The 22,271-nt window shown below is 39.5% G+C and overlaps 1 protein-coding gene across 1 annotated transcript in view; it reads right to left on the bottom strand.

Annotated features, from left to right (window-relative positions):
• Nucleotides 1-22,271, bottom strand: part of pth1r.L (parathyroid hormone 1 receptor L homeolog) — a 205,213-nt gene that overhangs the window by 101,592 nt on the left and 81,350 nt on the right. The window contains exon 2 of the mRNA XM_018267030.2: nt 546-651. Coding sequence (XP_018122519.1) covers nt 546-651 — 106 coding nt within the window. The remainder of the gene's footprint in view (nt 1-545; nt 652-22,271) is intronic.

Here is a 22,271-nt window from a genome sequence, read left to right as displayed (position 1 = left end):
GAGTATTCTACTGCCTGGTGGAAGATTGCCTTTTCGAGTACCTGCTCTACAAATTTTTGGTTTGGAACCTTGCTGAAGGCTCAGCGCAGTATATATGGGCCTCTTCCATTACTTGGTGAGTTACTACTTGTTGTTGGACTACTATTCCTGGTCTATTTAGAGACATTAGATATTAGATCATGATCATGAGTTAAATTTATAAAAAAAGCCAATTCATCTCCCTCTAAGGCACTGATTTATTAAAATTCCAAGCAATAAATTCACATATTTGTCACGAGCAGATCAACGTGTTGATTGGTCGGCTTGTGGTTGACTGCGTGACAACACTGAGCTCTAATAACTAATGAATCTTTAATCCCTGATGCAAATAAATTGGGGTGGGTCCTACATGAGCCCATAGGTGTTCCTGTCACCACCACTACTACACCACTGCCAGAAACAATTGTTCTTTTCACAAAATCATTTATGACCTCATACAAAGGTAAGGGGAATGTTATACATGTTTCAATCAGATCTATGTGGTATGAGCAAATTTCAGTACTTACCGTGTGCCTTGGATGCCCTTGAACTCAGGTGTTTCTCACACAGCGCTTTAGCGTTCAACAAGAGTAAAATCTGTTCTTCCTTAGTTATGACATCATCAGCATCCACCTGTTCCAATGAAATAATGTCACAGAGTTACCCCACACTCTCTAAGTCATCAGCAACACATGTTAAAAAATACAAGAGACTATTTTACATTATCTAGAACAGGGGTCCCCAACCTTTTTTACCCGTGAGCCACATTCAAATGTAAAAACAGTTGGGGAGCAACACAAACATAAAAAAGTCCCTTGGTGTGCCAAATAAGGGCTGTGATTGGCTATTTTGTAGCCTCTATGTGGACTGGCAGCTTACAGGAGACTCTCCTTGGCGCTATACTTAGTTTTTATACAATTAAATGTAATTCCAAGCTTGGAATTAAAAAAAATCACCTGCTTTGAGGCCAATGAGAGCAACATTCAAGGGTTGGGGAGCAACATGTTGCTCACGAGCTACTGGTTGGGGATCACTGATCTAGAACATAGATAGAGCCTTGGGGCACTTCCTATTACCGAATATATTGTTTTATAAAATGTCATATTTTAAACATATCACTGGGGCCAAATCATTTATGATATGTTGGAAATCACCGTCCTATAGTAGATAACTAAGCTTAGTTGCATTGTAAAACACATTTGCTTAATGTAATTTGGGTCCCCTGAGAAATGGTTTAAGAAACTCTGACCTATGTGAAATTCTTTAGAATTGGCAGCAGTTTCATCTAAATCGGTAACTGTTAGAAGATATACTCTCTGAGGAATGGTCTGAGGAGTCTCAGCATTTGGAGTTGTCTTACCATTAATGCTGGACATTGAGAAGCCCACCATTGACTTAGTGGCTCAATGAATATCTGTGAGCTCAAGATAAAGATTCTCCTTCTCTGTATGACCAAATGAAGGAGACAGCAGCAGATATAGTTACTCATGAATGTTCTGAGGGGTCCCAGTACTTGGCCAATGCTGGGAACTGAAAACCCAACCACTAACTTGAAATAAATACCTGAGCTTGACTGCCGACTAGAAGCTAAATTACCCAACCTCTGAAGATTGTCCTTCTTTGTATGGCTCACTCAATGAGATAGCAGCAGATTTACTCAGATACTATAGAATACAAAGAGTGGTGGTAAATGGAACATTTTCTAATTGGACCAGTGTTGTTAGTGGAGTACCGCAGGGCTCTGTACTAGGTCCTTTGCTTTTCAACTTGTTTATTAATGACCTGGAGGTGGTCATTGAAAGTACTGTTTCTATTTTTTCAGATGAGACTAAATTGTGCAGAACTATAGGTTCCATGCAGGATGCTGCCACTTTGCACAGTGATTTGTCTAAGTTGGGAAACTGGGCAGCAAACTGGAAAATGAGGTTCAACGTTGATAAATGCAGGTTATGCACTTTGGCAAAAATAATATAAATGCAAGTTATACACTAAATGGCAGTGTGTTGGGAGTTTCCTTAAATGAGAAGGATCTAGGGGTTTTTGTAGATAACAAGTTGTCTAATTCTGGGCAGTGTCATTCTGTGGCTACTAAAGCAAACAAAGTTCTGTCTTGTATAAAAAAGGGCATTAACTCAAGGGATGAAAACATAATTATGTCTCTTTATAGGTCCCTGGTAAGGCCTCATCTGTATGAGTATGCAGTTCAGTTTTGGATTGTGTGTATGGATGCTGGGTTTTCATTTGGAGGGGTTGAGCTTGATGAACTTTGTTTTTTTTTTCAATTGATTTAACTATGTAATTCACTGAGACATGCCCGGAGGAGTTATGGACTTTAGAGCTGCCTTATGATCAATGCTGAAAACTGAAAACCCAACCATTAGCAAAATGAAAAACTGCAAGCTTGCCTGCTAACCAGAAGCTAAGTTACCAGAATTCTTTAGATTGTCTTTCACTGTAAGGGCAGAGGCACACGGTCAGATTCGGGGAGATTAGTCGCCCGGCAACAAATCTCTTCTTCTTCGGGGCAACTAATCTCCCTGAACTGCCTGATTTTCACTCTAGCCGGCAGGAAGGCAGTTTGGGGAGATTAGTCACCCCGAAGAAGAAGATATTTGTCACCGGGCGACTAATCTCCCCGCATCTGTCCGTGTGTCTCTGCCCTAAGGCCCACTTATTGAGATAGCAGCAGATATACTCAACGAAGAATGCCCTGAGGAGTCCTGGCCTTATGGCCAATGTTAAAAACTAATGATGGGTGAATTTCGCTTCACCAAAAATTTTTTGAATTTCCCACGAAATTCGCAAATGCGAATTTTGAAACCCGTGCCAATTTTGCTGTCTGTGACAATTTGACATGCGCCTGTTTTGTCCAAATGCATTAAAGTCAATGGGCGTCCGAATAATTTTATACGCACGACTAATTTGACACCGGCAAATTTTCCCCGCCCCGAAACATGGAAATTCGCTGCAAATTCGCTCATCACTACTGAAAATCCAACCACTGACTTAGCTCAATAATAAACTGTGAGCTTGACTTTTAACCAGAAGCTAAACTATCAAAAGTCTTAAGACTGTCCTTCTATGTATGGTCCACTCAACGAGACAGTACCAGATATACTCACTGAGGAATGTCCTGAGGAGTCATGGCCTATGAGGGACAATGAAAACCCAACCACTGACTCACAATGAAAAACTTCCAGCTTGACTTCCAACCAGAAGCTAAATTGTCATACTTCTTTAGCCTATGATGAAGTGTTTGTAACACAAAACGCATAAGGAGGAGGACACAATAAATCTTTTCTACTTGATTTCTACAATTCATTGGAAGATCGCCTTTATTTGAGTGCCTGCCATCAGATTTATTCACGGTTGTCCACTCCCCAAGCTGAGGGCTCAGGGCGATGCTCCTGGGCCATCTTCTATTTGTGGTGAGTAAATACTCTTCTCATGAAAAATAACCCCTCTTCAGTCTTATTACTATACTTCTTTAGATTGTCCTTCTATGTATGACCCACTCAAGGAGAAGATGACTACAGACATTGGGGCCAGTTTATGAAAGGCAAATAGAGAGGGAAGGTGAAAAGTAACTTGATTATTTCAGAAATGGTACAGAATATTTAATTGATTATATTAGGGAAGTTTGTTGTTTCCATGAGATAAGGATTATTTTAATGTCCGCAATAGTTCTCCTTTAATCACACAAGAGTTTTTATTAAATTGACATCAGACATCCAATAAACTCTTAATCTGGCTGGGAATTCTTGGTCCTTTTATAAAGAAGAATAAATTATCATCAGGATTAATCTTTTGTTATCAACTGTTTAAAGAAGATATTCTTACTAACGATGGGCAATTTGTTCGATTCGCCATGAAATTCATAAATGTCCTGTGAAATTCACGAAATGGGCGAAAAATTCGCAAAAAGGGATTTTTGACGCCGATGACAATTTGCCAGCTTCAAAGTTGACGCCGTCAACAACTCCGACGTCGGCAACAATTGACTCACACTAAAGTCAATGGGTGTCCGTTTGTCGCGTCGTAACTGTCAAAATTTTTGGAACACCGCCCAATGTTTGCGGCAACTTCGCAAATTTATTCGCCGCTGGTAAAATGTGCAAATTTGCTGCTAATTCACTTTTGCCAAAAAAAATTAGTCACAAATTTTTACTCATTACTAACACATATCACTCATAACACCCTACATTTAGCCACTTGTTATTACAGGAATGGGATCTGTTATCCAGAAATCCTTTATCCTTAAAGCTCTGAATTATGGAAAGGCCGTCTCCCATAGACTCCAAATCATCCACATTTTCAAAATTGAGTTCCTTTTCCTCTGTAATAACACAACAGTACCTTGTACAGGTATAGGATCTGTTATCCGGAAGCCCGATATGCAGAAATCTCTGAATTACGGAAAGATCGTCTCCCATGAACTCCAATTTATCCAAATAAACCAAATTTTTTTTAAGTGATTTCCATTGTACTTGATCCCAACTAAGATATAATTAATCCTTATTTGAAGCAAACCCAGCCTATTGGGTTTATTTAATGTTTACACAATTTTCTAGTAGATTTAAGGTATGAAGATCCAAATTACAGAAAATCCGAATAAACCCAGGTTCCCAACATTCTGGATAACAGGTCCCATACCTGTATTATTATTATTCATTGCATAAATGATGCTCACAGCAGCTGCATCTGCATGTTCCCTGTACGTATTACAGAATGCCTTTTAATTAAGCTTCATGTACTGTTGAAATCAAGATAACGCAAAGAAGAATAGATGGCAGCCGCCATATCCCATTATATTTACTTCATATGAAGCATAATAAATCCCGGCCCCTAATAATGTTAGCCTTGTGCACTGTCATCTATATGCCAAACACACTTAATTATATTTCCTTCTTTGACAGAATCCAATTACTTCCTCTTAAAGAGTATTTTAATGATTGAATTATGTTTTCAATGCTTCAGACACAATTATATTCAATGTACTTGTCAGTAAGTCAAAAGGTACTGGTTACATGGGGTAGCTAAGAAATGTTAACAAAAGTCCCAGTGGCTGCACAGATCCTATCTGATCCCCATTGTAAGCAGCAGTCCTGTCCTGCTTTATGGCAGCTGAGATTCTAGCTATCTGTATAACAGAACATTCTGTCCCAGTGGCTGCACAGATCCTATCTGATCCCCATTGTAAGCAGCAGCCCTGCCCTGCTTTATGGCAGCTGAGATTCTAGCTATCTGTATAACAGAACATTCTGTCCCAGTGGCTGCACAGATCCTATCTGATCCCCATTGTAAGCAGCAGTCCTGCTTTATGGCAGCTGAGATTCTAGCTATCTGTATAACAGAGCATTCTGTCCCAGTGGCTGCACAGATCCTATCTGATCCCCATTGTAAGCAGCAGTCCTGCCCTGCTTTATGGCAGCTGAGATTCTAGCTATCTGTATAACAGAACATTCTGTCCCAGTGGCTGCACAGATCCTATCTGATCCCCATTGTAAGCAGCAGTCCTGTCCTGCTTTATGGCAGCTGAGATTCTAGCTATCTGTATAACAGAACATTCTGTCCCAGTGGCTGCACAGATCCTATCTGATCCCCATTGTAAGCAGCAGTCCTGTCCTGCTTTATGGCAGCTGAGATTCTAGTTATCTGTATAACAGAGCATTCTGTCCCAGTGGCTGCACAGATCCTATCTGATCCCCATTGTAAGCAGCAGTCCTGTCCTGCTTTATGGCAGCTGAGATTCTAGCTATCTGTATAACAGAACATTCTGTCCCAGTGGCTGCACAGATCCTATCTGATCCCCATTGTAAGCAGCAGTCCTGTCCTGCTTTATGGCAGCGGAGATTCTAGCTATCTGTTTATCTGTTAATCATGAATTGTGATAGTGTAGCATTACCATAATATTTGTTTCATATTTATACAATTTGTGCGATTTTATGAGAAATGATTCTGTATCAGTTCAGCTTTCGACATCACGTGACATGTGGGAATAAATCCCAACAGTACCATAAACTGTGCATTATAACTTCCCTGCTGGAGCCAGACACCATTAAAAGTTACATTGCCCAATTAACGGCTATCCATTAATTAAAGGACTCATTCAATTAAGGCACATATTATTTTTCCAGGAATGGCTCAATTACATGGAACTTTGCATTAGAACTGAGGGCAAATCTCTATTAACATCATATGTATTGTTATCATTTAGGGACTATGGTTAGATAATTAAATATATACGGTAAAAATGTTTGTGATGGGCGAACAGCTAGTGTCCTTCAAAGAGAAGTTATGTTGGTCATTTATACTTCTTGAACATACTGTAGTTGTTTGTAATGGGCGAATCTTCCCCGAAAAAGCTGTCAATTTACAGCGAAATTCATGAAACGGCAAAAAATTCATTGAAGTCAATGGATGTCAAAATTATTTTGACGCCAGCGGCAATTTTTATACGCACGGATATTTTGTCCAAATGCATTAAGGTCAATGGACGTCTGAATAATTTAGACGCACAACAATTTTATTTTTTAAATGCCAGATCTTTCATTAGCGAATTGTTTCCGCAGTTTCGCAAATTAATTTGCCGGTGGTGAAACGAGGAAAATTAGTGTCTGCCAAATTTATTTGCCCATCACTAGTAGTTATCTATACATTCTTAGGGTAAGGCCAGACAAGGAGAATTGGGGAGGTTTTGTCGCCTGGCGACTAATCGCCACATCTTTTGCGCGTCTGCCTCAGCGTTTTTCGCCGGGCGACTATTGAAAACGCATCATCGCGTGTGCATTAGCACAGGCGATTTTGCGTTGTAGCCTATGGGGAAAAAATGCTGAGGCAGTTCGGGGAGATAGTCGCGCAAAAGACGTGGCGATTAGTCGCCAGGCGACAAAACCTCCCCGAATCTCCTCGTCTGGCCTTACCCTTATTGTTTCAGGGCTCCTCATCAAGCACAAGAGGAAGGACTAGATGTCAATGAGGATTTGCCACTGAAAGCAATATCTGCCTGTTCCTTTAAAAGTCTCTAATCTGTCAGTTCTGACTCTTGAAACAAAGTAGCCCCTTAGCGCTACCCCTCCCCCATCTCCCAGTTTCATGAGATTATAGCACAGCAGGAGGGCTATGGAAGCAGAAAAAGAAGGTGACCATAGACGGCAGCATCTCAGGCTAGGCTCAAGACATTTATAGAAGGCGTGGAAAAATAAAACAAGAGGGACTCACTCCAATTCTTCGTACAATGTGAAATATGGAGCATAAAACACACTGCCAAGTACCCTGCAAACGCTTCAAGTCACCAATATAGTCTCATCATTACTCCAATTCCAGCAACCAATTAAAAATATACTTTGAACAGTCCAGCAGGACTAACCAAGTGTAAGCCAACAGTGGATTGGTTCTTCTCGAGAAGGAAAAGCTTTTTCCATTGATACTTCCTAAACCTGATAAAACTGTAATGACACTTTACAACTGACATTAGGGGGCAGATTTATCAAAGGTTGCCTTGTTTTTTCATGAGGGTGGTTGTAAAAAAAACTCGAATTTTCCAAGATTTATTATACCCTGAAGCTGGAAATAGTTGGAATCCAAAAATACTTCAGCTAAAACCTGTCGAGGTCATGTAGAAGTCAACGGCAGAGGTCCCATGAACCATTTGAAGATGTTCGGGTTGTTTTCTTAATTAGTTTCTGTTTTTGGGTTATTCAATCAGAATTCACCGATTCGAGTTTTTTCAATTTGAAATTGTTCTTAAAACGGAAAACATTCGAGTTGTGAGTTCCTTCGAAGTATAAAAACATCACAAGCCTCTAAAACTCAACCTTTGATAAAAAAAACCCCTAGATGTTGAGGAATTGGGGCATTTAAGTGCTTGTAGAAAACAACTAATAAAAAACAACAGTACGGCTGCCATATTCATGGTTTCAGAGAGGCAGATAAAATTAACTCCAGCCACACGTATACGGGTGACTTCAAGGCCAGGGTGTAATGTTACTAACCTCAATTTTCACACTCTATCACCCATTCCCTCCACTTCCATTTACCTCTCCACACTTGGGTGCTGTGGGCTCCTCTAAAGAGGTTTCTGCCTGGCCGACTCTGCAAGAAATCTAAGGCAGAAAAGTACCTCTGTTCCTTACTTTCACTCAGCAGAGAGATGTGAGATTCAAGGAAGCAGGGTCTAAAAGATCTAATAATATACTATATACATTACATGCCTTTGGCCTGTACAGCAGTAGATCAGAGCATTCCACTCTATATGGATTTGGAAAAAGGATAGATAGATAGATAGATAGATAGATAGATAGATAGATAGATGATAGAGAGAGAGAGAGAGAGAGAGAGAGAGAGAGAGAGAGAGAGAGAGAGAGAGAGAGAGAGATAGATAGATAGATAGATAGATAGATAGATAGATAGATAGATAGATAGATAGATAGATAGATAGATGATAGAGAGAGAGAGAGAGAGAGAGAGAGAGAGAGAGAGAGAGAGAGAGAGATAGATAGATAGATAGATAGATAGATAGATAGATAGATAGATAGATAGATAGATAGATAGATGATAGAGAGAGAGAGAGAGAGAGAGAGAGAGAGAGAGTGAGAGAGAGAGAGAGAGAGAGAGAGAGATGATAGATAGATAGATAGATAGATAGATAGATAGATAGATAGATAGATAGATAGATAGATAAAAGATAGATGATGATGTGCGTAAATAGATAGATAATAGATAATAGATAAATAGATGATAAATAGATGACAGATAGATGTGTATGTGTGTGTATGAAGGATAGATGGATGTTGATGATATAAACTAGATAGATAGATAGATAGATAGATAGATAGATAGATAGATAGATAGATAGATAGATAGATAGATAGATAAATAGATAGATAGATAGATAGATAGATAAATAGATAGATAGATAGATGATAGATAGATAGATGATAGATAGATAGACAGACAGACAGATAGATAGATAGATAGATAGATAGATAGATAGATAGATAGATAGATAGATAGATTGATAGATAGATGATAGATAGATAGATGAAAGATAGATAGACAGACAGATAGATAGATAGATAGATAGATAGATAGATAGATAGATAGATAGATAGACAGACAGACAGACAGACAGACAGACAGACAGACAGATGGATGGATAGATAGTAATGACAGATTATTATGCATCCAAAACTAGGAAATATTCTTGAGTCCCATGATATAAATGCAGTTGAGATGTGGTTTTGTCCCTATATGTCATTGTGGAAGATCTTGAAGACTTTTCACCCTAATGTCTTACAACAGGTGGTACATACTGTATATCCATATATCCTGCTGATAGAGAAGTCATTGAACCTCTCTGATAAAATGTTCTGGTCAAGAATGCTCCTCTCATGCTGGGGCCAACTACTCAACTTTAAAACAGGTCCTGGTTCTATCGTCAAATCCAGAGAGTAGCCTGTTAAGTGACTATTAAACACCCAACCAAATGAAGAGCAAGTTCTCCATAACAAACATATTTATAACATCAAAACTAAATCTCACATGGCCCAATCCTCCAGGGGATTCTCAGGTGCTACGTGGGTTTTATTTAAGAAACATAAAGAGCGAAGCTGTAAGGTCCCAAGGCTGGACATTTTCATAGAGACGTTTTGATCCCAATTTTGCAGAAACGATGTTGACATCTACATTTCTCCAGCAGGAACGGCCCCCTCCAGGCTCTTCAGTAAATGTCTGTAGTGTTAGGTGAACATGGAGTTTATTTGCTTTTAGAATCAAGATGTTTTGACATTGAAATCCAATGGGAAATGATGTGCTACAGAGGCAGCTATACACTATCCAAAATAACTAGAGAATTTAAAGTGCACCAAGTGAAACTGTAAAAACAATTAAAAAACAGAAAAAAGGCAGTTGATGATATTCAATGAACTCTCTCTCTCTCTCTATACATATATATATATATATATTATATATAAGATATATATACGTATTTATATATTAAGATTCATTTTTTGAGTGCCAGTTGGCATTTATAAAAAATATTTATATAAAAATATTTTTTATATATATATATATATATATATATATATATATATATATATATATATATATATATATTATTTTTTTTTATTATTTTTTTTTGTTTTGGCATGGCAGATGATTTTCATAACAAATAATTTATTTTATATATTTTATATATGTTTATAATTTATTTCTATATACAGGAATGTGTCCTATTGTCCTACTGACCTATTGCTCGGGATCTGGGGTTTTCTGGATAAGGAATCTTTCCTTTAGTTGGATCTCCATACTTTAAGTCTAATGATGGGTGAATCTGTCCCGTTTTGCTTCGCCGAATAATTTTGCGAAAATGCGAAAATTCGTGAAACGCACTGAAGTCAGTAGGCGTCAATTTTGTCCAAATGCATTCAATGGGTGTCCGAATAATTCTGACGCGTGACAATTTTTATGCATGCGGCAATTTTGACCGCGACTATTTTTTTAGTTGCGGTGGATCTTTCGCTTGCGAAATCTCAACACAATGTCACGAAAACATTTGCAGGCAACAAAGTGTTTTACTGTTTTATTATTACAGAGAGAAATCAGTTTTTAAAATTTTGAATTATTTCATTAAAATTGAGTCATCCTGTAATTCTGGATAATGGGTTTCTACATAATGGATCCCATGTCAGTAAAGGTTTAAAGAGCCATGTATTATATAAAAATTGACTTGCATTCCAAAAATATATATGGAACAGCCATTGTAGTGAAGTTTTCAAAAAATAATATATTCCTAGGAACTTCTCTTTGGAGATGGAAATGATTATTTCAATTAATGTTTAATACATCTTCACAAGGCTATATGCTAGTTGCTCCCACACTGTGGAGTTGCCCCAGAGTACTGGCTGAGGAGGACCAGCTTTAAGCTAGAGTGAGGAGTATGCTTTTTGGCAATTCAAGGTACTCCTGGAAGTCAAGCTTGGAGGTTTGGTCCAAGGAGGGGGCTCTTGACCAAATGTTGGTCCTAAAGAACGGTGCCTCAGAGGAAATGCCTGGGTGAAAGTCGTGTCCAATAGTACTCCTGAATAGCTAGACCAGTTTGTGTTGGGCATATCTTGTGGAGTTTGTCTTAAAGGTTGAGAATCAATTATAAGTAGGCAGTTTGGTCTCCACTATGAAGTTTAGTTGGTCAGCATCCTATTGTGCATTTCCTCAGTCCATAATCATAGGGTCAGAGTTAGGAAATGCCCATAAACTGTTGATGGCAGGACCTTTTAACCACCTTGGACCAGACACCTGTTGGCCTATGATAACTTGCATTGTCAGAGAGATCAGTCTACCATATAATTCCTGTTATATTTTGACCAGTTCCTCATCACACCATGACAAGTTGACAAAATCCCTTGCTCCAACCTTAGAGAGTGTATAAATGACTTCTGTTAAATCTGGAAGCTTGACTGTTCTTGGTAAAACATCTAAGACAACTGCAAGAATCACGAAGCCCTCAACTATTATCTCCAAGGGGTTTTTTCCCAGTGTGGTGATAGGAAAGGCAAAACCAGCCTCATCCTACTACATTGTATATTCCCCGGTCAACCCTCCTGCTTCCATGTCTCTTTCCAGGCTGCCCAGAAAGAAAACCAAACAGCCCGTTGTGTTTGCAGAGGAATCTGACTTTCTGGCACTTCTGTCTGTTGAGTCCTAGGAGTAATATTTATTCTAGCTTCCTATTTCACAGCTTTCTCTGGAGATAATTAGCTGGAGAATCATATTATTTTATCATTTATGGACTTCTGGGAATGGATCTTGTCCTAATGCACCAGCTATAGAACGAAACACAAATACACACCCCTCACACTCACACCCCCCACTTACATACACACCCCCATATAAAGAAAAATACTCCACAAAGAACACTACATTATTCATCATGTTAAAAAAAGGGTAGGTGCGCTATATAGTGGTAGGGAAAATAATACAGATTATAAATATAGGAGTTGAGGAATGACACATCCAAGCCTCCCCACCATTGGCTCCTACTTCTCCAATCTGACCCACACCCAATCCAAACCCACAATGGGTCACCAAATTTCAACCAATCCAACCGGTGGTCAACCTGTTCACCACAGATTTCAGGTCAACCTACGCATCACGACTAACTATATGAGACAACTGTATTTGCTCCTGGGAACCATAACTCCCAGCATGCCTAGTTAGCCACTGCCCCTAATTTAGCTAGATAAAGTACACACAAAGCATTATTTTCCCTTATCTTAGGAAAACACTGGTCCAAGACCAACAGCAAGTCATAAAGTGCTTCTGTGTCCCTTAATCGTTCCAGCTTCCAGAATGAGATTTAGACAATTATTAGTTTCGGCAGCAGACGCCCGGTGGAACGTGAGCACACTTCTATATTCGACTCTGTTGACAATATCGTTCAGGCACTAGGAGCTTAGCCGAGGCCATAAATCTATTAGCAACACTGCGTGAGATATTTGGGGGCTTTGAAGTGCTACCCGCAGTATAAGGCAAGTGTAAAATCCCATTGAGAGCAAGAATGCTACTGGCTGCTTCTGTGTCTGGATCCCCTGGCAATAGGATATTATCAGGCTGAAGCTCATACTTCAGAGCTGCTGAGCTTTAGTAGCTTTGTCGCTTGACCTCAAGACCAAGTTTACAGATTACTGTGCCAGTGGTTCCCAAGCTATAGGAGGTTGACAGTTGCCTGGGTGAAATAAGGGGTACATGTTTGCTCTCATAGGTAGTTTTAGAAGTTTTAAAGGTATATTTGGAGTTTGAACCAAAAAAAATTCCAAAACTTTAAAGCTACATGGGACTTTTTAGCCCTGGCAATTGAATGTGGAGGGATGTCACCCATGATGTAACCATTGTCTCTTGCCAAGAGAGATGTCCTCTAAGACATATACCGTCCAGGTTTGTCACCCCAACCCTTTAAAATTAGACAGGCAGGCAGCATGTGGATTTTATAGGTGTCCATGAATCTTTAGTTCTTTCTAAATCATCTGCATAACTATAGCAGGAGCACAGCCTAAACCTTGGTAAAAAGGGGTCTGGTAGGCACTGGAATGAGGGGGTGATTACTGAGGATTGGGAGGCACCTAATGGCACCAGCTGGAGAGGGCCTAATATTATATTATTATTATTATTATTATTATTATTTATAAATTATTATTATCCTGGGGCCAGGAATCTGTTCAATTAATATGAAAATGTAAAATAAATAATAATAGGATAAGATTATATGGCTCTCCTGCATCTGGGAGGTACTGTATTCTATGGCTCTCGCACTTATAAAGCCTGGATTTTAGAAGGAGGAATTCCCAGATTTTTTGGGGGATTGTATGGTCAGTGTCAGGTAAAGGGTTAAAAAGCACAGTTGCCTTCTGCAGCGACGAGCAAAAACCAGAATCTCCTGTTAGATTAGGAATCTAAATTGCATTTCCCCTGCCAGCTTCTGGGCTGAAAAATCCGGGAATCCCTCCTTCCGAAATCCCTGGCGTGAAGTCTGGGGCCAGGCTGCGTAAGTGCGAGTGCGTGACTCTATCCAGAACCCATAAAATGCCGCTGCTTTGGGTCGCCTTCCTCAGGAGCGGGCAGAGGGGGGTCATTATGATAATGTTGTCTGCTGTTTCCATTTCACTGGCCGGAATCCCAGCTACTAAAGTCAATTCCCAACTCTCTAAGGAAACTCAATATTCATCCATGTTTATGGGACTCATTTTCAGGATAACACTATACTTTTTGTGCCGCGTCCCTGGCAGGTATTACAGGGTAAAGAGCAAACTGCAGTGTAACGTGAGGCCGATACATCTGTTACGTGGCTGTGAATTTGCTCCCAAGGGGCCACTCTTCTTCTGCAGGGAGCTTACAATCAAAGGCCCCTAGCACATTCATTCACCTTAGGGTCATTTTTATCTGGAGTCAATTAAAACTGACTGTTTTCATAGTAAGGGAGGGGTACCAAGGAAAAAATACACTTGAACCTGGAATCGAACCTAGGAACCTTGAAAGTCAGTGTTGTATCAGCATAAGCATTGCACCACTGTGCTAAATTGGATGTATTGTTTAGTATGATATAAGGAAGGCATACAAGGGCCAACAATAGGGTTGCCCCTTTTTTTTTTTTTTTGGAAAGATGGGCAGGGGGGAAGGCTGGTGATGCAGGGGGCGGATCAGTTAGCAGGGGGTGGGTGATGTGAGGAGGTGGGGCAAGTGATGTCAGGGGTGGGACTGACTCATCGATTGGCTGATCGCCATGTCATTCACTTCAATGTCATGTCCACCCGGGCATCCCTTCAAAAAAAAAAAAACGGGCTGTCCGGGTGAAATCAGAACAGACAGCAACCCTAGCCAACAATGTTGTATCTGATATCACCAGGGCTTGGGCTATAGTCTTCCAATACTTATTCAAAGATAATAGGGGTTGTTTATGTACCCAGGGGAATTGTTTAAAGGAGAAGGAAAGGTTAAAATTAAGTAGCTTTATCAGAAAGGTCTATATACATACACCAGTAACCCCTCAAAGTAATGCTGCTCTGAGTCCTCTGTCAAATGAAACATCATTTCTTTCCTTCTATTGTGTACTCATGGGCTTCTGTATCAGACTTCCTGTTTTCAGCTTAAACCTCCAGGGCTAGGGCTTGAGCATGCTCAGTTTGCTCCTCTCTCCTCCCTGCTGTAATCTGAGCCCAGAGCTATAAGTGAGCAGGGAGAGACTCAGGCAGGAAGTGATGTCACATCATGTTAATACTGCAGCTGCTATCCTAAACAAACAGAGAGCTTCTAGAGCGTTTTACTCAGATATGGTAAAACATTCTACAGAATAAATATAGCATTCTAGCTTGCACTATTGCAGCTAATCTATTGGCAATAAAATGCCTCTGTGGCTTTCCTTCTCCTTAAGAGCATTGTCTGTTGGATTGTGCCAAATTTTTGCAAAATGTTCCCACATTTTTGTACTTTGCACATTGTATTCGTAATTGTGAATAAAACCCGAAGCCCATAAAGCAAAAAACAATGATTTCATTTACAGTTATGGGATCTGTTATGCTCTGGGCCTGGAAAACCATTTAAACATTAATAATACAATAAATGATCCATTTAAACATTAATAACCCAATGGGCTATTTTTGCCTCCGATAAGTATCTTAAATCAAATTGGACAAGGTACTGTTTTATTAACAGAGAAAAAGGAAAAAGTTTATAAAAATCTGATTATTCGGATAAAATGGGGTCTATAGGAGCCTTGGCGTAATTTGGAGCTTTCTGGAAAAAGGTTTTAGGATAACGAATCCGATACCTGTACTAACCAAGGTGTTAAATTGCACAATCATTTACTAATACCCTGATTTAAAGTGCAGTGGGTGCAATTAAATTAAGCCTATGTGTTATGTGATCTACACTATGACAATCCTCCCACATGTAAGGGGGTTGGGAACAGACACAGCCTTTATAATAATAAACATAATAATAAACATCTACATAATGATATATTGCTCCTTTCTGACTGTTATTCAACTTTCTAAGTCATGTTTTCGAACAAGAATATTTATATTGTTCACATTTCACCATTATTCATAATAATAATAATAATAATAACTAGTAGAACAGTATGTTGGCTTCTTCAAAGCCAACATAATAATACAGGAATAAAGAATAAGGAGAACTAGGCTTGTCCTGAAAAGGTGTAAGTAAATTAAAGGGGGCAGATAGGAGCTCTGAGGACACTGGATATGACTAAAAACATCTATTCCATTATCACAGACATTTCAGTAAAACTGTCACTTCCCGTTCTCCTACCTATTTATCAGCTCAGTTGCCTGTCCGTTGCTGTCACCCTCCCACAGGGAAGAAAAGCCATTTAGTGGAAGATTTTGGTGGGCGGCTAAGCCATTTACACAAAGGCTGGCCAGTTTTGAGGCCATTTATTATGTATGAAATACACATTTAAGCCTTACTTTCCCTTCCCTAGCTGATGCACAAAGAAGGAACTTTTCAAGTTGAACTGAATCAAGGTAATGAGGCTGCAGCTGAAATTAGTTTTGGGAACCCCTGAGATGATTTTTAATATACTGTATGATGTAGCATCATGTGGCCTCAGTCCTACCAGCTTTCATTCTATGTGTCCCCGGAACCACTGTTGGATTGTGTATTGAGTATTAATACTCATCCAAGCCGGAGACTAGACCTTCATTCTGTAATAAACTCTTTATCTGGTCCAGTATCCTATGCCAACCATTTAGAGGCCATCTTTGATTATTTCCATTGCAGTAGGCCACCTAAAGCTAACTGCTGATTGGTTGCTATGGGTCATTTGACATGCTACTTCACATTAGTCCTGGTTGAGAGATGTGCAAGAGGAGTAGCAGATGGAGAGCAATTTGGAAGGTGCAGGGCTATAGATTAAAGACTACTAATAAGTAAAACTGGAGTCAACAATGACCAACAATAATCTGACATAATCAGTTAATCACCCTGAGTTTGTGGGCATTAGAAAAGGAGATTCCTTCTATTCTTTGGAGGAAAATATGTTACCACTGTCATCTTGCTGTGCTACTTCCATCTCACCCTACAGTCTCCATCTTTCTCTAATGTCACTATTTTGCCCTACTGTCTCCATCGTTCTTTAATGTCAATATCTTGTCCTACTGTCTCCATCTTTCGCTATCTTGCCCTACTGTCTCCATTTTTGGCTAATGTCACTATATTGCCCTACTGTCTCCATCTTTTGCTAATGGCTTTTTTTTGCCCTACTGTCTCCATCTTTCTCTATGTCACTATCTTGCCCTACTGTCTCCATCTTTCTCTATGTCACTTTTTTGCCCTACTGTCTCCATCTTTCTCTAATGTCACTTTTTTGCCCTACTGTCTCCATTTTTCTCTGATGTCAATATCTTGTCCTACTGTCTCCATCTTTTGCTATCTTGCCATACTGCCTCCATTTTTGGCTAATGTCACTATCTTGCACTACTGTCTCTATCTTTCTCTAATGGCAATATCTTTTCCTACTGTCCCCATCTTTTTCTGATGTCACTATCTTGCCTGACTGTCTCAATTTTTGGCTAATGTCACTATTTGCCCTACTGTCTCCATCTTTCTCTAATGTCTCCATCTTGCCCTATTATCTCCATCTTTCTCTAATGTCACTATCTTGTCCTACTGTCTCCATCTTTCTCTAATGTCACTATCTTGCCCTTTTGAATCTGAGCTGAATGCTGAGGATCAATTACAAACTCAGTGAACAGAAATGTCCCATGTGGCCCCCCTTCAAGTCGCTGACTAGCTCAGAGTTATAGAGCTGAAAAGCAGGAAGTTGGATTCTGGCTGTTTTATTAGACATCTGTTCACTCCAGCCTTTATACATTACATTTTTGGCTAACCAACTATATTAGAAACATTTTTTATTTTGCACAGCCTATTTATTTATCTATCCAGTTTTTATTTTCACACTGAACTGTTCCTTTAATGTCATTATTACACCCTAATGTCCATCTTGTACCATATTGTTTTACTGTCACCATATTATCCTACTGTCACTTGTTGTCCTATCTTCTCCATCTTGATCTTGTGCCTGCATGCTGTCCCCTAAATACAGCTTTAGGAACAATGTTAGCTAAGCCCTACAGACAGCATGAATAATTATAGCTCCACAGGTCTGGGCACAACCCACCCCCAATCTCCTACCATCCCCTGCACATGCCCTGGGGCACACTTTTACCAACCATCCTATTACTGCAGTTTCCCCAGACTCCATGGTGGGGTAGACCTACCCTGCCAGTAGTTAAGTCCATGCTGTTTTTTTACCATCGTGCCCTACTGTCTCCATCTAACCCTACTGTCTCCATTTTACTCAACTATCATTATCTTGCCCTATTGTCTCCATCTTGCTCGGCTTTACCCTCTCATTTCCACACTTTTGACCTACACCTTTTGCTGTGGAGCACACCCCACCACCAATCTCCTACCACCCCCTGCACATGCCCTGGGGCACACTCGAGGTTAGTTTCTTATGTTTTGGGTCATGAAGGATTACTTCAACAGGAGGGTTGGCATAGGTTATGGTCAAGAAAGTGAAGCCCCACCATCCTATTTACTGTACCTTGAAGTTCATGCTGCAGTATCCCGAGGCTTCATGGAGGGGCCGGTGGTTATGCCCACGTTGACTTGTCACCATCTTGCCCTACTATCTCCATTTTACCCTACTGTCATCATTTTGACCTACTGTCTCCATCTTGCTTGGCTTTCCCCTCCATTTTCCACACGTTTGACCTACACCTTTTATCTGTGGGGCCATTTGAGACTCATGAATAGGAACCATCCTAAAATGTCTGGTATCCAGGGCAGAAATAAAGTCAGCTTGGATTCAAGCACAAATGAACAAATGGATGGAGAAAAGACCTTCCCTTTTTTCTTTTCTGAATCTGTTTTTCTGTTGCAACTTAGAAGCATCTGCTTCTTCCAGACATTATATCCCCAATTCTGCTGCAGCAGCGACAAAGGACATTGGTTTCCATGTGCAACAGAGGATTGGGATTGGATTCTACCTCTTATCAGCCAGAATTTCCTCTCCCGCTGCCAATTCATGTTTATGAGCCTCTAGCAAAGTTTACATGTTTCCCAGAATCTTGTCTTCCAACACGGAAACACGGAAACACGGATATTCCAGTAACATTTGTTTAATCCATTTTTACATTTTAATTAGCCAAGAGTCACTTTTCTACACTACAAAATCTGAGGCCAAAAACACACAGAGATGATCTGTGTGTGAAAATCTAATTTAATTCTCAGGCTTCATAATGAAACAAAAATGGTCTCTTTATGGCTGACACCTTGGAGTTTCGATAGTGAGCAACATGGCAACTCCTGTGCTAGACTAAATCCAGTTAATTAAACCCAATAGGCTGGGTTTGCTTCCAATAAGGATTAATTATATCTTAGTTGGGATCAAGTACAAACTACTGTTTTATTATTACAGAGAAATAGGGAATCATTTTTTAAAAATGTTGAATTATTTGATAAAAATGGAGTCTATAGGAGACGGCCTTACTGTAATTAAAGCTTTCTGGATAATGGATCCAATACCTGTAAAATATTCAGGCTCGGATTTCCATCCTTTTCATTATATCTGTAATACTGTATATTGTGAAATATATCCCTTTCTATACAAACCTGGGGAGCTTTGTCACTTTAATATATTTACATGGAAAATATAAAGGGGTTTTGTGAGTGTTTCCTAAGGATTATTCTATATGTTCCCTTTTCTCCCATGGGAAATATCCTACTTTATTCTCAAACAGAGTTGCTAATGTTATTCAGAGGTTCTTGTCAGGCATGCCGGGGGTTAATAAGATTGTATCTCCATTCATTGTCAAGGAAAGACTGTGTCATTAGCCTGCTGTGTTACACGGGGACTATACGGCTAATTAGAGACAAGGCAAATTATACAAATGCACTTTGTGAATTATTATAAGATCTCAAAAAGCGCTGCTCTCTGCATATTTTAAAAAGACAATTTGGCTGCACTGTACACTGGCTCTGTCATTATTCTGTTAGAGATCCCACAGGTTCATTACCCTTCACTGCACCTATTGGTTTGATCAATATGTAATAAGCTAGTGGCATTCATCACTATACACTGGGCAACCTCTATTTAGTGACCTTTTTTTAAATGAGAAAAGAGTGTTGTGCCTTAATATGGTCACAGAACACTTCAGTGACTTCTAATATCCTTATCATTTACAGTAGGGGGTACATTATCCCTTATAATACATGAGTGATACTCAGAGTTCCCTGTATTACTCAGCCTGCAGCCTTGTGCCTTTATATGGTCACAGAACAACCCCTCAGTGACTTCTAATATCCTTATCATTTACAGTAGGGGGTACATCATCCCTTATAATACATGAGTGATACTCAGAGTTCCCTGTATAACTCAGCCTGTAGCCTTGTGCCTTTATATGGTCACAGAACAACCCCTCAGTGACTTCTAATATCCTTATCATTTACAGTAGGGGGTACATTATCCCTTATAATATATGAGTGATACTCAGAGTTCCCTGTATAACTCAGCCTGCAGCCTTGTGCCTTTATATGGTCACAGAACAACCCCTCAGTGACTTCTAATATCCTTATCATTTACAGTAGGGGGTACATTATCCCTTATAATACATGAGTGATACATAAGGATGTTGAGAATAAAAAATATGTTTAGACCAATGTTCTTGTACCTTACCTTTATATTAACAGTTATTTCCAGTACAAACAAAAGCCCAATACATTGAATTCAGTAGCAGAAACTAACTAAGGAATCAGTCCATATAATCAATAAGTCTGACAGTAACAATACACAGAGATGGGGATCATCCGAACATGCTCCTCCCGTCTAATCCCCAAATTAAATGCATTCATTTGCCTCTTGGAACCATTTTGTTATTTTTTTTGTTATAGCAAGCCCGATGCAGAGAATTATTAGTAAATTTGATTTTATCGTGTTATTTTAGTATTAGATTTTTTAGTATTCTGCTGCTCAGCCAGGGAGTCTGACTTGTTCAAGTCCAAGAATCCACAATGGCCGCAGATCAGTGAAACGTCCTGAGAAAGAAGAAGCTTCTGTCTGTCTGTTGGATCTGGACAGAATCCTAAAGAGCTGATAAAACCTAAGGGGAAATAACTCATTGCTAACATGACGGACTACTTCTGCCCCACGGCTACATTTATGGAGCAATTGCAGCTTTATAGAGACAGCAGATGAAACCAGTATTCATAAAGCTCCAAATTACGGAAAGGCCGTCTCCCATAGACTCCATTTTACCCAAATATTCCGATTTTTTAAAAATGATTTCCTTAATAATAATAATAATAATAATAATAATAATAAAACAGTAGCTTGTACTTGATCCCAACTAAGATATAATTAATCCTTTTTGGAGGCAAAACCAGCCTATTGGGTTTATACAATGCTTAATGCGAATTGCCGCGTTTTGCCGCCAGCGTATTTGCCCGTGACAAATAAATGGACACCCGTTGACTTTAATGCATGTCAAATGTCGCTGGTGTCAAAATTGTCGCCGGTGAAATTCGCCCATCACTACTTAAGATATGAAGGTCCAAATTATGGAAAGATCCCTTATCCGAAAAAAACCCCAGGTCCTGAACTTTTTGAATAACAGTCCTATACCTGTACTGCTCTAATGTCCCTGGACTGATCCATGCCGGGGTACTTTTCTCCCTTGAACTGATTCAGGCTCAAGAGATCTTTGTTACTGGGGTGTCCCTATCTCAATGGCACACTACTTTAAAATAAAAAGGCTAATGGATTTTGTGAGGTTATAGCTTTGTTTGCTTTTCTAATATTCCCCTCTTGCCTTGTTCTACCCAATCGTAAGGCTTTAGGGAACATAAACTGGGGGGAGGTGTTTTCAGACCACTGACTCTTTTGTTGGGTGAGACATGACCAGGAGAGACCATAGAGGAGTGACCAAGACGGTCATGTTGTATCTTCAATAGAGAAGACTTGTGCTAATGTATTCTGTAATAGAGGCCACTGGGCCATCATTGTGCATCTTAATTAGGAGCAGCACAATTCATCACAACAATAGACGGATGGCAGTATGACTGTGCATCTTGAATAGGGATAAGTAGTGTTGAGTATTTTAGATCCTTGAGCTCCAATGACACCACCTTCCTTACTACAGCCTCCCATTTCATGGGTTTTCTAGACTGGACAGAATTATCACTGGATGTGACTTCTCATCTTGACCTTGATATCCAGTTTGTGCCAGTCTTAATAAAAGGTATAAATAGAATATTTTACATGGAAAAGCCTGATCTGAAGCCAATGAGGGTGAGTTTCCCAGAAATAACAACAGAGTAGGACGTAAAACAATATTGTAATACATTTGCTTACTTGAATTGAACCAAGAGGGACCTGAACAAATGATGGACTACAAATGACATCAATAAGTCTATAGATTTGATCTACAGTTTTTTTGTGTTCTGAATTAAGGTTAAGTGTTTCGGTATTTAAGGTTTGAGAAATGTGAGCCATAATCTAAACACACAACAAAATGATGGTGATAACCCAAGCAGTTTGGTATGGTCCAAGTATAGTTGTGTAGGAGAGCAATGGTCACAAACTGTGAAGTGGGTGTGGAGACAGCCTGAATGTTAGTTTTGGATAGATATGGGAAGAATTCTTATTTCCTAAAATATGCCCATTTTGAACGTCAGTTAGG

The sequence above is a fragment of the Xenopus laevis genome, chromosome 6L, assembly GCF_017654675.1.
Source record: "Xenopus laevis strain J_2021 chromosome 6L, Xenopus_laevis_v10.1, whole genome shotgun sequence".
NCBI classification, from domain to species: domain Eukaryota; kingdom Metazoa; phylum Chordata; class Amphibia; order Anura; family Pipidae; genus Xenopus; species Xenopus laevis.
The sequence above is the reverse complement of the archived record's forward strand: the minus strand, read 5'-3'. Positions and strand labels throughout refer to the sequence as shown.